Below are 15,076 nucleotides of genomic sequence, written 5' to 3' on the forward strand. Positions count from 1 at the left end.
CTTTGAATTGTTTGCAGCGATATGGATTTTTATTGCTGAGAATTATTGTTTAACTCAACCTTTACATAAAAACTCAAAAAAACCCAGACCAAATAAGTAAAATACAAAATTAAACGCAAAATGCGAAGATAAAGTGGCATTTTCAAGAAAAAAATTAAAATTGCAATAACTCTTCAACGACTAACTTTTGGATATGGTATTATAAGATCAAATCAGTTTGTTTTGACCCCTACTATACGCTCTTAACAGGAATAGGTCGACTTAACCTGTAACCCTGTATAAACATTACTTAGTGAATTTTATAACTTTTTTATATTAAATCATGTACGACTGCTATGTTCATAAACAAATAAAATAAAATAAAATTCAACTCAGTATTAAAGCGACGAAACTGGCAAATATAAATTCAAATTACATTTACAAATGTAGGTGCTGTTATTACAATTTTATAGTGCTAATAATAATATATTATACCTATAAATAATAGGTAGAATGTACATCATTCTACCTATTATCTGGGTGTGCAAATATTTAACGAAATAAATTAAACTAAACTAATTCTTCGTTGTCACAGATTCCGCAATGTAATAAATTCTTGAATGTCATAAAATTGTTTCTCCATTAACTATTTCGTCAGTTTCTTCTAAAATATGTCATACTATTTTTGTTGATTTATTGTACATGTTGGAAAGTGCAGTATATTTTGATACCTCGTTAACATAATATGCAAATTTACTTTTCCTTTCTTAAAATATTCTGGGTAGTATTTAACAAATATTATAACTACACCTTTCTTTCCAAGCTAGTACCTATTTGAAAAATCAGTTGATCACCCGAAAAATCATAAGGTCTAGCAACACTGGTCATCATGGCAAACTATAATAAAAATATTTATTTGTTGTATTTATTTTGAGACGTAAAAAAAGATATACATATACCACAGAGCAAGTAGTAGTTATCTACCACAGAACAGTAAATTATCTACGTAGTACCACAGACTAATAATAATATAGCCATTCGAGCCATGACAACCAAAATAGTAAACAAACCAAACAAGCTCAAAAGTCGCCGCGCGTTCTTGACAAAATGTAAGGTCACCGCATTCTAATTCTGAAATTTTAGAGAAAACTAAACAAAATTGCCGTATTGTAAATTTTTTTTTTATAAAAAGGGTTTGATTTAAAAAAAATCAACTGATACATCGTAGTTGTACATACAGTAAAAATAACTACAAAAAAGAAACCGACTTCAAAAACAGCTGGAAAAGTAAAATATAAAAAAAGATTTGATATTATTAATTACTTAATATTATTTAGATGTGCTATTTATTATACAGGTTTGATATCGGCGCTAAAACAAAGCACTAAATCTGTGACTCAATGACAACAATACAATAAACAGCTTACAGCACAACAGTAGTCCAAGTAGGAGGAGGAGCGAGGCAGAATGAGTAAATAAAGATAAAAGACACTAATATTTCGAAGATACGGTTGAATTTAGGAACGCAATATATTTTTGTTTACTTCAGTTCAGCCAATTGCCGTATATTAAAGGACGGTATTAAAATAGCTCCCGTAAAAATAGTATTTTTAATGCCTTTAAAATATACTTAAATGAATGTTTTCTTAATAAAAAGGTTTAAAGTAAATGAAAGGATTTTTTTTTACATTTAGCGCCTAGAAATGACTGAAAATACACAAACTAGTGCTTTTTTTGCTGTTGGTATACTACCTTTTCGAAAATTGAGTTGGTAACACTGAACATTATCGTCCGATAGTTCACGGGAATATCGGTGTTGGCTCCGATATCCGATATCGGACCGGACAATGTGAAAGACAGGTACCTAAAGTAGCCTACTCACGATTCAATTTCAGTAACAATCTGCTGACACAATCTGCAGTGAGCTGACAGATTGTGTCGTGAATAGTATAGTTGAGGGCACGTTGGGGGCGTAACCCAACATGTTGTGTATTGGATCGGCGCGGAAGCAACCCGACAAATTGTCTCAGCAGATTGTGTGCGTGTTGAATCGTGAGTATTGTGATTGCTCCAATCTCGGCTCAATCGCGCTGCGCAGTAATCGCAAAATGGCGGTTTTGAGATAAACGCGGGAAAGACATTTTTACATATTTGAGGAAGATGTTTATATTTTATAGCCGTTTATACTTTATAGCCCTTGAAATCTATCAATAAAATTGGAAAAAATACAAGCTTTACAAAGATAATTATCTTATATTTCATAAATTAGTATATCCATTAATAATGCGTATTATTGCGTTGAGGTTTAGCATCAGGCCAGGCATCAACGTGACGTGCACACGTTGTGGCAAGCAATCGCGGAATGAAATTGTATCAGCAGATTGAGGGTTGGATGAATCGTGAGTAGAGAACGCTCAATCGCGACTTCAACAAATTGTGTCAGCAGATTGTGGGTTGTGTTGAACCGTGAGTAGGGCCTTTAAATCATACATTTTACTTAGCCTCCGATATCGGATATCGGCTATCGGCGCCCGATATCCGATATCGGACCGGACAATGTGAAAACGCTCTTACACTGATGTCAATGTGAATCCGCACTCCGCAGTCGTCAAAAGTCAAACATTTTTTTCCTTTTTTTTCCATATTGCATAGATATACACAGCACAGAGCAATGTATATTAGTGTCTACGATAGGTGCTAAAAACTATATAATAGATACTTTATCGTAAATCTAATTAACATTACCAGTATTTTGTTGATTTTAACAAGATTTTAGCTAAGGATTAGTGACTAAACGATTTTTATCCGTATTGAAATTGTATTTTTTTATTTGGCAACATGTAGGTTAATATTATAATGGCAAACTTGGAAAAGACGTCACTGGTCACGTCATACGTCAATCGTCATTCATTAATCATTTTCATTTTTGTGGAAGAGGATGATCGCAGTGGTCTCGCTCAAATAGTTTTATTTTTATTCTTGTATAAAGTGGTAGTGAGTGAAAAGTGCATATACGGTTCTATAAAAAGAAAACAATTTAACTCAAAAATGTTTAGCTGGCTTAAGAAAGAAGGTGAAAAAACAGAAAGTATCGAAAATGTCGTGGAGGGTCTCAAAAGGATATACAAAACTAAACTATTGCCGCTCGAGCTGCACCATCAGTTCCACGACTTTCATTCGCCCCAACTGGAAGAGCCCGATTTCGATGCTAAACCTATGATATTGCTCGTCGGACAATACTCGACGGGTAAAACTACTTTTATCAAATACCTTCTAGAGCGAGATTTCCCCGGAATTAGAATAGGACCCGAGCCCACTACGGACAGATTTATCGCTGTTATGTTCGATGAGAAAGAGGGTGTAATACCCGGTAATGCGCTCGTAGTAGACCCCAAAAAGCAATTTCGACCTCTAAGTAAATTCGGAAACGCCTTCCTGAACAGATTCCAATGCTCGACCGTTGCGTCGCCGGTGTTGCGGGGCATTTCCATCGTCGACACGCCCGGTATATTGTCAGGGGAAAAGCAGCGCGTCGACAGGGGCTACGACTTCACAGGAGTTCTAGAATGGTTCGCGGAGCGTGTCGATCGCATTATATTGTTGTTCGACGCCCACAAACTCGACATATCTGACGAATTCAGGAGAAGTATAGAGGCGCTGAGGGGTCACGATGATAAAATTCGAATTGTATTGAACAAAGCTGATATGATTGACCACCAACAGCTAATGCGTGTGTACGGAGCGCTCATGTGGTCATTAGGGAAGGTGTTGCAGACCCCAGAGGTGGCTAGAGTGTACATTGGCTCATTCTGGGACCAGCCTCTGAGATACGATGTTAACAGACGTCTATTTGAAGATGAAGAGCAAGATCTCTTCAGAGACATGCAGTCCCTCCCCAGGAATGCTGCTTTACGAAAATTGAACGACTTGATTAAAAGGGCGCGCCTCGCTAAAGTTCACGCGTACATTGTCAGTGAGTTGAGGAAAGAAATGCCATCTATGTTCGGCAAGGATGGCAAGAAGAAGGAATTAATAAAGAACCTAGCTCAAGTGTACGACAGAATTCAAAGGGAACAGCAGATTTCGCCCGGAGACTTCCCTGACATCAAGAAGATGCAGGAGCTGTTAGCTAATCACGACTTCACAAAGTTCCACCCACTGAAACCCAAGCTGCTGGAGGTGGTGGACCACATGCTGGCCACTGACATCGCGCGCCTCATGGACTTGATCCCACAGGAAGATGTTAATGTTGTCAACGAGCCTCTCATCAAAGGTAAGTCTATATGCTATAATATATATATTCAAAAAATAATTATAGGAAATACTTTTTTCTCAATATATTTTGTTTAAACATGCCTGCAAAAAAGGTATTGAATTAAAGGTTACAAGAAGCTTCAGTAATTTACATTAATTATTATTTCATTACTTATATGTATTTGAAAACCTTTACAGTTGATAACAATTTGATATCAATTGTTCAAATAAGTATAAAACATGTATAGTAACATTATCAATCACACAACTATTTAGAGGAAGTGTGTATCATGGGTATAAATATATAATTAACACAAATATCTAGACACGCGGCAGCGTGTCAAGCCGAGTTCAAGCGAAGAGAACTGGCGAGCAGCAGCCGTGTGTATATTTACACGAACCATTTCGAGCCACTTTTCACCCCCTTATAACTCGAAAACTATTTAAGTTATATAAACCAAATTTGGTACATATCAAGAGGACCTCAAGATAAACAAGAACCTTAAATTTCATAAATACAGATTAAACAGTTGCGTAGATATTAATATCCAAAAATCGCAATTTTTAAGACTGACTGACTTATAGACATATACAAAACCTAACCCACTTCCAGATGACCTAGAAAGTTCAAATTTTGTAATCAACTAGGTAATAGTGAGTGTACAAAGGAAAAAATCAGAAAATACTGAATTTATTTGTATTTAATTTTTTTTTCAATGACATAAATTTTGTTTGTATGGAAAAATGGAAAAGTTAAAAAAAAAGAAAATAGTATATTCACCTTACTAGTCTTAAAAAATAGATCAAAACTAATCAGTGGCCGAAAAAAATTTTGAAATCCATCAATAAATGACTGAGATATAGATTATTGAAGTTTACATATTTTAGGACGAAACATCTGTAGATTCGAAGCGCCTCTGACATCACACTCACTCGCGCTAGTATCGCTAGGGCGGATTACTTCGATTGCATGATTTCTTTATTCAAAACTGTTATTAAACGTAAAATAAAAGAAAATTATTGTAATAAAAATATTGCTTTTATTGCTCATACAGTTAAAAATAATATATAATTTTACATATTCACATTTATTTATTCTTTATTTATGAGTGTTTAGTTTAGTTTTAATTTCAGTGTAAATAAATAAATAAATAAATAAAATCTTTATTTTGCTTTAAACATGGTATTCAATGGTGATACAATTATAATAATAAAGCACAAACATGTTTAGCCAATACAAGCATGCAAAAATAATTACCATAAATGGTGTAATGGAAGAAGGCTTCGTCGAAGGTCGAAATGATTTAATTTGCGTAATATTATACAGAGAAAACGCAAGAAAAAAAAATCGTATATAAAAAGTATTATATTTATAAAGTAAATCAAATTTGCAGAGTAATTTTCTGTACAAAAAGTAATGATATCCCACCAAAAACATAAATGTAAAAATTGGAGCCGAGTTCAATCGTTGACTTAATTTGCCAAAAAAAGAAATGAGATCTAAATGTGTGCCAAGTTCTGCAGACAGTCCAGAAATTTATTTACAAAGATGTATTAAGTTCTTAGGTTGACTGAAAACTCAATTGTTTTATTTTCCCTTAGAGAACAATGTTTATTCCAAAATATAACTTTTTTAATTTGAATAATATAATTATTTTCACAAAGCAAACAACTAATGACCTATTGAACCCCATAATTTGATGAGGCTAGTTTTACATACTGTTTATATTTTGTGAGGTTCTAAAAACTAGCCTCATCAAATTATGGGGTTCAATAGGTCATTAGTTGTTTACTTTGTGAAAATAATTATATTATTCAAATTAAAAAAGTTATATTTTGGAATAAGCATTGTTCTCTAAGGGAAAATAAAACAATTGAGTTTTCAGTCAACCTAAGAACTTAATACATCTTTGTAAATAAATTTCTGGACTGTCTGCAGAACTTGGCACACATTTAGATCTCATTTCTTTTTTTGGCAAATTAAGTCAACGATTGAACTCGGCTCCAATTTTTACATTTATGTTTTTGGTGGGATACTATTTAACACATTGGCCGCGAGGCTGACTTATTACTTTGCACATAATGTTCGCACATGAAGTCATGTAAGAATATTATCAGTAGATATTATACAAGTGCTCTTATCATTGATAACATTGCAGGATACAGCTCTAATAATATATTACTTGCTGAAGGAAACTTTGAGTCAATTTTCTTCATTCATGTTTCTTTTATATTTTTTACTAGCTTCCGCCCGCGACTCCGTCCGCGCGGATGTCGGTCTTCGCGTGGATGGTTTATTTATCCATTTTGAGTACCTCTGACAATAACATCTTATAAATATCTATTGGACCCAATTCCCAAATACGGCTAGGCCTATAATAATACGCAACGTGTGTTCGCGGTTCTACGGAACAACGTCTATGGATAAAACTGAAAAATTAAGATTATTTTTTTTCTACGTATTTTTCCAGGATAAAAAGTATCCTATTTTACGCCCAGGATAATAAGGTATAATTATACCAAGTTTCATCGAAATCGAACCGCTAGTTTTCACGTGATGCCTTCACATACAGACAGACAGACAGACAGACAAAAATTTTTATAATCACATATTTGGGTTTGGTATCGATCCAGTAACACCCCCTGCTATTTATTTTTTCAATATTTTCAATGTACAGAATTGACCCTTCTACAGATTTATTATATGTATAGATAACAGATTTCTGATACTCTTTTATATTTAATTTATTTTTAAAATGATTAAAGAAGTTTACACTTTCACTAAAGAAGTTACATAATTGCTTGACTCAAAATGAAACTACATTTTTATTAGTCAACAACTATTACAGCTTATGAAAAAATCCTGTTTAGAAATTATTAGAGCCTTTCATACTTTTTACTATTTAGCTATGTAAAATAATGCATAACATGTCTATGTATTTTCTAATAATTTCAAATGATAATATATGTACTAAACTAAAGCTGAAGTATTGTTGAATTCAATCAGAATTTTATTATTAATTACATAAAAGTGAATATTAAAAGTAAATAGTTTTAAATCAAACAATAGCACAGCACAGGAAGTAGCACGGTGGACATTTAGTTGAAATTGCTTTTTAATAGCGCCTTTGTTGCAGTGAAAGTTATTTATCCGAACTTGTTTTCACTTAAATATAACATTTTAGTATTACACATTTTGGCATGTATTTGAGTAAAGCTAAGTATCTTATTTTTAATTGATTATGCTTCCCTGAAAATATTAATTAGTATAAAATGATGTATAATTACAAACACATCATGTAAACATTAGTGTTAATGAAGAATTTGCGATCTTTTATTAATTAATAATTTTGATAAAATAAATGAGATGTACAGCACTCGAAACCATGAAGTGTACATGGTTTCAATTACGTCTAGTTAGCGCAGACCGCAACTTCTTCCCGCTGTCCGCAAGTAGCCAGGCGCGTCCGTTGTACTGTGGTTTGTGTCTCAAGCTCAACATACTATAATATACTTTTATCAAAGAAAAATCGCTTAAATCCTCTTAATTAAAAAACAAATATCGTAAGATATACTTTGCGAAGGTAAAAGATTAACTGGATTGAATGCATCATACATCGTACAGTTACAACCATAACTACAATGATATCTAGGTATGCTAACGAACCTAAATAACGGTGTGTACTAGAAATCCAATTACAGATTCATTGACCCTAGACTACTGCAGCAAGTGAAAATTTGAATCAGGCCATAAATTTGAAGGCTTGGCGTGTGTAAAACCTGACCTTTTTTGTTCGCGATGCCCTCTCTGGCATTTGTTCTCGTTCAAACGATAATGAATGCTTTTTCCAACATTCATTGGTAATTATTGAACACAAGCTGTACACCTACTTAAGCGAGACTCGTAGTTTCAATCATTTTACATTTTCTTCTTGACTTGAAACTCATCCTTACTAGCACTGTCTCGTGTCTCTTTTATTTTATGGGTTATTAGCGGAGAAACTAAATTGGATGGATGGAGATTCAGTAAATTTAGGAATGCATCAACATATTAATATTATTTAATGTTATTTTTCGAAACTATAGAACACCTTTACCACTTTATCCATCACGCAATCGTCTCTGAGATTATTTTTTAACTATTCATGAATTAGGCTGTTGAATTCGTTGGAACTGTAAGTACACACAGCATAATGTACAAAACAGCAAAGTTTCTGGTTGGCTGCTTGCTGCTCGACATTAAAATCATTAAACGTCTATTGCCTGTTTCTCTCATTACTAGCGACATACCTACCGTGTTCTACAGGTCGAGCCCTGTGGTTAAATATTATTTATATGTATAATGTAACTATATATTATGTATTATAAGCGCGTTTATATCTTGGTCCTACCCTAGCTGCAAGTCGCAACAATGCAACTCAAACTCAAACATTTATTATAATATCTAATTGAATAACAATTAGACTTTTTTTAGAAGCACTTTCGAATCGTCATTACATATTTTTCACATTTACCACCGACCAACGGTTCTATGAGATTTGTCTTAGACGTAATCTAGACACGCGGCAGCGTGTCAAGCCGAGTTCAAGCGAAGAGAACTGGCGAGCAGCAGCCGTGTGTATATTTACACGAACCATTTCGAGCCACTTTTCACCCCCTTATAACTCGAAAACTATTTAAGTTATATAAACCAAATTTGGTACATATCAAGAGGACCTCAAGATAAACAAGAACCTTAAATTTCATAAATACAGATTAAACAGTTGCGTAGATATTAATATCCAAAAATCGCAATTTTTAAGACTGACTGACTTATAGACATATACAAAACCTAACCCACTTCCAGATGACCTAGAAAGTTCAAATTTTGTAATCAACTAGGTAATAGTGAGTGTACAAAGGAAAAAATCAGAAAATACTGAATTTATTTGTATTTAATTTTTTTTTCAATGACATAAATTTTGTTTGTATGGAAAAATCTAAAAGTTTAAAAAAAAAGAAAATAGTATATTCACCTTACTAGTCTTAAAAAATAGATCAAAACTAATCAGTGGCCGAAAAAAAATTTGAAATCCATCAATAAATGACTGAGATATAGATTATTGAAGTTTACATATTTTAGGACGAAACATCTGTAGATTCGAAGCGCCTCTGACATCACACTCACTCGCGCTAGTATCGCTAGGGCGGATTACTTCGATTGCATGATTTCTTTATTCAAAATTGTTATTAAACGTAAAATAAAAGAAAATTGTAATAAAAATATTGCCTTTATTGCTCATACAGTTAAAAATAATATATAATTTTACATATTCACATTTATTTATTCTTTATTTATGAGTGTTTAGTTTAGTTTTAATTTCAGTGTAAATAAATAAATAAATAAATAAAATCTTTATTTTGCTTTAAACATGGTATTCAATGGTGACACAATTATAATAATAAAGCACAAACATGTTTAGCCAATACAAGCATGCAAAAATAATTACCATAAATGGTGTAATGGAAGAAGGCTTCGTCGAAGGTCGAAATGATTTAATTTGCGTAATATTAATATGAGTGAAACATCTTTAGGCGCGTTTAGAGTAAAATTTCAAGATCGCGTCATGGCAATACCGTAACGTCATGGAGTAAGGCGACGATTCTTCTACAACGATCTTTGCATCTTGGTAGGAATAAATAGTGTGTGTACAAATTCACGCTGGATGTTTAGAAAATCATGTAATCTTTTAAACAGAAAACGAGTTTAAAAAATTGCAGATAATGACGGGGCAATGTGCGCTGACATTCATAACATACAAGAAAATATAGAAAATAATACTAAACAAACCATACAGAGAAAACGCAAGAAAAAAAAATCGTATATAAAAAGTATTATATTTATAAAGTAAATCAAATTTGCAGAGTAATTTTCTGTACAAAAAGTAATGATATCCCACCAAAAACATAAATGTAAAAATTGGAGCCGAGTTCAATCGTTGACTTAATTTGCCAAAAAAAGAAATGAGATCTAAATGTGTGCCAAGTTCTGCAGACAGTCCAGAAATTTATTTACAAAGATGTATTAAGTTCTTAGTTTGACTGAAAACTCAATTGTTTTATTTTCCCTTAGAGAACAATGTTTATTCCAAAATATAACTTTTTTAATTTGAATAATATAATTATTTTCACAAAGCAAACAACTAATGACCTATTGAACCCCATAATTTGATGAGGCTAGTTTTACATACTGTTTATATTTTGTGAGGTTCTAAAAACTAGCCTCATCAAATTATGGGGTTCAATAGGTCATTAGTTGTTTGCTTTGTGAAAATAATTATATTATTCAAATTAAAAAAGTTATATTTTGGAATAAACATTGTTCTCTAAGGGAAAATAAAACAATTGAGTTTTCAGTCAAACTAAGAACTTAATACATCTTTGTAAATAAATTTCTGGACTGTCTGCAGAACTTGGCACACATTTAGATCTCATTTCTTTTTTTGGCAAATTAAGTCAACGATTGAACTCGGCTCCAATTTTTACATTTATGTTTTTGGTGGGATACGTATCATACGCTACATTTCATAAAGGAGAGCGGATTGTAGCCTAATGAATACATACAATAATTGTTTCCTGGTTGTATGCTGGACATGATATCCTAGCCTGACAATCTTGCAGTGAATTTTCTTATTTGCATATTATTATATATTATACAAGAAGTATTATAATTAACGTTTACTTTGTGAGGTGCGTAAGCAATGAGTCATTTTAGCGTGTTTTAGCGTTGCTCAAACATCAGTCGTAATTTCCACTTGGTATAAACGGAATCTAGACACATAGCACAGGTCCCATGTTATTTTCCATCGCGCTGATAATTGATATATTTGTCACATTTGACTCATTACTCCAAGAATCGGGTACCTATCGTGTTTCAGATCGACACACTTGCCTTATAAACTGCTTACTAACGATAGTCGACATAGCTGTTGTTACTCTACATGTAATACAAATATTTGATTTCGCGTTAAGCCTTTTTGGTTGATAAATAGGTTTTTAGAGGAAAAAAAAATGAAAACCATTCGATTGGTTGTTAAAATTCTGTTACATGTAGTACTTGTGTGTGTTACTATACGCTTAGGCCTTAGATTCTATGAAGAAAAACTAACAAGATTTTGTAATAATCAATAACAAATGCTTTTAAGAGAGCAGTTTACAGAAAGGTTTATATAAATATTTATCAAGATGATACCCATTTTCACTAATTGTAACTTAATCATTCTCAGAAAATTACGATAATTCCATAATAAGTTACATGTTTCGTTCAAACATTTAATATACAGACGAGTACGTTTAAATTATTTTCTGAAAAACTATCCTATACTTATATCTACCCCTTAAAATGCAATCTATCGTGCTAGCTTGTTTAATCCCAATCTGAATTACCTTGAGCAACAGATATGCACGGTGTAATTTTCTCCTTTATAGCATTCAGATGTGCTCAAATTGATAATATAGTTACGAGAGACAAGTTTACAACCGTGTTTACGATCTCGTTTGTCATCATAAAATCATTTAGCTCTGTTGAACTAATCTCCATATATATAAAGTCCATTAGTACCTTGTTCTGGGGTCACAGGTTGAATTGCAAGTCTATTATATTATGGTTTATAGCAATAACATGTTAAGGTATATTCGTTTGAAATGATTATGATTATTGATTAATGAAATTTAAAAGATTACGTTATTGTATAGTTATCAGTGGAATACAAACGTAGCGCATATAATGATAAAAATGTATGTAAATTGTTCGTCAAACGCTTACTCACTGATATGGAGATGCGGGCTCACCTGTGGCCTTGTTTGCACTTGAACTACCCAATATCGTACGAATTAATGTCGGCAATATTATTGAATGGTATCGATCAGTTTTACATGATTTACGTTACAGATTTTGATTGTACATATTTTGATGTTGCTGTTCTGTCTTCGATTTTTCTTTCATTGGGTTGTTTGTTTTTAATTGGAACAAACAAGCCGTATAAAACTGACGTACTCACCATATATTTTGTGTGCATGATGTCAGTTTTTTATCACTTCTTAGAGGTAGCGCGCACGAGCAACTTTGTCTCCGCAACTTTTTTGTCTTCGCAACTATTTTGTCTCTCCCACCCATGGGCTAGTATGAAAGTGCGCGCACGTAGCGACGCAACTCCCCATACAATTGATGGGAGAGACAAAATAGTTGCGGAGACAAAGTTGCTCGTGCGCGCTGGCACTAACATAATATACGCTTGCATTAAATATTGTGATGTGCTCTTTTAACTTAAGTTTTCAAAGAAATAATTGCATGTGACTTCAAATGCATGCATATATTTCGAGTCCTAAAACTGTATCGCATTACTTTTAAATCGAATCTGTTGATAAAAAAACTATAAAATTGAACAGCTCTTATATATAACTTAATAAAAACTATCAATAATAATAATTACAAAAAAGATGAATGTAATACGAACAATTCTAAAAGAGCACATGGCATAATGTATGAAGTTTATGTGCTTTATCCTATATTGTCCAGTCGTAGATAGTGAAGCGTGACCGATTTGAGTGCATAAGCATAATATATAACTCACAAAACATTAGATGCATGCAATAACATAACCCTTTCCTAAAGGGGAGCCGGACGGGCCGGTGGCGGCGGCCGTCGCGCGGATGCACGACCGGCGCGGCTTCTTGCGAGGTAAGATCATTGTCACCACGCCCACAGTCATTGAGTCTAATACATAACAATAATAGGATCAAGAGAATATCACTAGAGATTGACTTTGATTTATTGGGTTGCCAATTGCTGCACCTAGACTAGAATTTGGACATGTGTAGTTAACTAGTAATTGTTATATGTACCTCCTCATTAAATTGTCTTGTGTATGGCATTTGACACACGCCCTTGAATTCATGTATTTGACATAATATTACTTAATTAAACTTAAATAACTTAGTTTAATGAAACGTAGATTTCAATGACTGCTGGGTTGCAAAGGTATTGGTACGTGTTGTGTTGTCAATGATCTTCCCTCTACGATGCTGCTATAACCTGCCTTCGTACTGTCACTGTTTATTTATCATACTCATGTTCGTGTTACCTGTTGACCTTTATATGTGTTTAATACTAAGACTGCTTGAGATAATTTTCATTTTCATTGAAGTTGGTTATCTTCTCTATGTAAACGTGACAGTCTAAAATCTTATCAGTTAATTATCAAGATCTCACAAGAAAACTTAATATTTATGAAATCGTCATTATTATGTTCATACAGACACAAACATAATACCTTTCTTATTAATAATTTTTATTCTGAAGTCCTAAGGTCTCAAAACCATACGTATTTTTCTCAACAGCATTCATCATATATCAGATAAAAGATATATGTTGTAATTAAGTATTGCAGAGTTTTGAAACGTTTTTATCATTCATTTTATCGTCAGTTACATCTACTTCGAGTACTTGTGTTGCGTAGGTATGTGAGGAAAATATTTGAGTCTTATCTCTAACGTTACTAACGAGGTGTGAGGGCAAGCCATTTGTGTAATCACTAATCATTAATTAATTTACTAATTTTTATCGTTATAAAACAAATTCTTATAATTAATCATAATTTAGTATAGCACAATCAAAATAAACTTAGCTCAATAATAATTTGACCATAATAAATTTCTTAAAACAAAGTCAAATATTCCTATTCTAAAACGTTCTTTGACATATATCCTATGTTCTCATTAACTGGACGTTTGTTTTGTTCCGTTTGGCTGCTAATACGGATCCTCCTAACTAGTTCTTCCTAATTTGTAACAAACCGTGCCTTGTGAAATGTATCATTGCTTCAGAATTATTGGGCACACATCCATTAATGCTATGGCTTTTCCCTATTGCTTATAATGCTTTTAATAAGTATGGATTGTAGTCTTTCATGGTGTCTAAGTCTATTTTAAATTCTGCATTTACGTTAGATATTTCGAAAGAACGAACTACATTGATTATTAACATTTATTTCCTTGTATTTATTTATCTTTGAAAGTAGAATATAGAAATAGAAAAACTTATGAACAAGAAAATACTCCGAAATGGCGCTAAGTTATGTTATCGGTTGTTATCCGCGATTTAACTGAATTCGTAGATATTGTTCAACAAGAGAGTGACTAGTGTACGATATCATACCACTCATAACCACTTGTGTTAGTTACAACTTACAGTGTACTGTACATAGAACTAAATGAGGTGTACCTCATTTAGTTCTATGAAAAATTACATTAAGTATTTTGTTATCAAGAAGGACGTAAATACCTACAGTTATCTACGTTAACTTGGATAATTTTCTTAAAATATTCCAAAAAATTAAACACATGTGTTGTGTATGTACAGTCAGCGTCACTACCAGTAATTGCACTATTACATCGCCGAAGTAATGTATACAATGAGAACGAGTGTACTTTCTCCTTCGTGTGATCGAGCTGATTGCGGTGTGTACTCCCGCGCTGACTGATTTATTGTTAACGCCCACAGATTGTTTACTATCAACTGCTCCTATTTTGTTGTCGCATTTGATTGTGTCTAGTTTCTCGGTCTCGATTCAAGGGTACTTTCTCTAAAACGTCTGTCATAACTGTCAAGTTCTGTACGGGTACTATTGATAACTAACATTTGAAGAAACATTTCCAATAGTTTGAATGTATCAGCTAAATGATAAAATCATATTTCCAATGTATATTGCATCAGCGAACTTGTACGTGGATAAAGTTTTCCTTACCAAGCAGTTCCTGTAACATGTTACATAACAAAAATATCCAATGCTAGTCCTACATGGGT

The 15,076-nt window shown here is 33.0% G+C and overlaps 1 protein-coding gene across 1 annotated transcript in view; it reads left to right on the forward strand.

Moving 5' to 3' along the window:
* Positions 1 to 2,880: 2,880 nt before the first annotated feature.
* LOC123700728 (EH domain-containing protein 1) overlaps positions 2,881 to 15,076 on the forward strand; it is a 29,452-nt gene continuing 17,256 nt past the window's right edge. The window contains exon 1 of the mRNA XM_045648045.1: positions 2,881 to 4,252. Coding sequence (XP_045504001.1) covers positions 3,028 to 4,252 — 1,225 coding nt within the window. The 5' untranslated portion in view covers positions 2,881 to 3,027. The remainder of the gene's footprint in view (positions 4,253 to 15,076) is intronic.

Source organism: Colias croceus, chromosome 20 (assembly GCF_905220415.1).
Source record: "Colias croceus chromosome 20, ilColCroc2.1".
NCBI classification, from domain to species: Eukaryota; Metazoa; Arthropoda; class Insecta; order Lepidoptera; family Pieridae; genus Colias; species Colias croceus.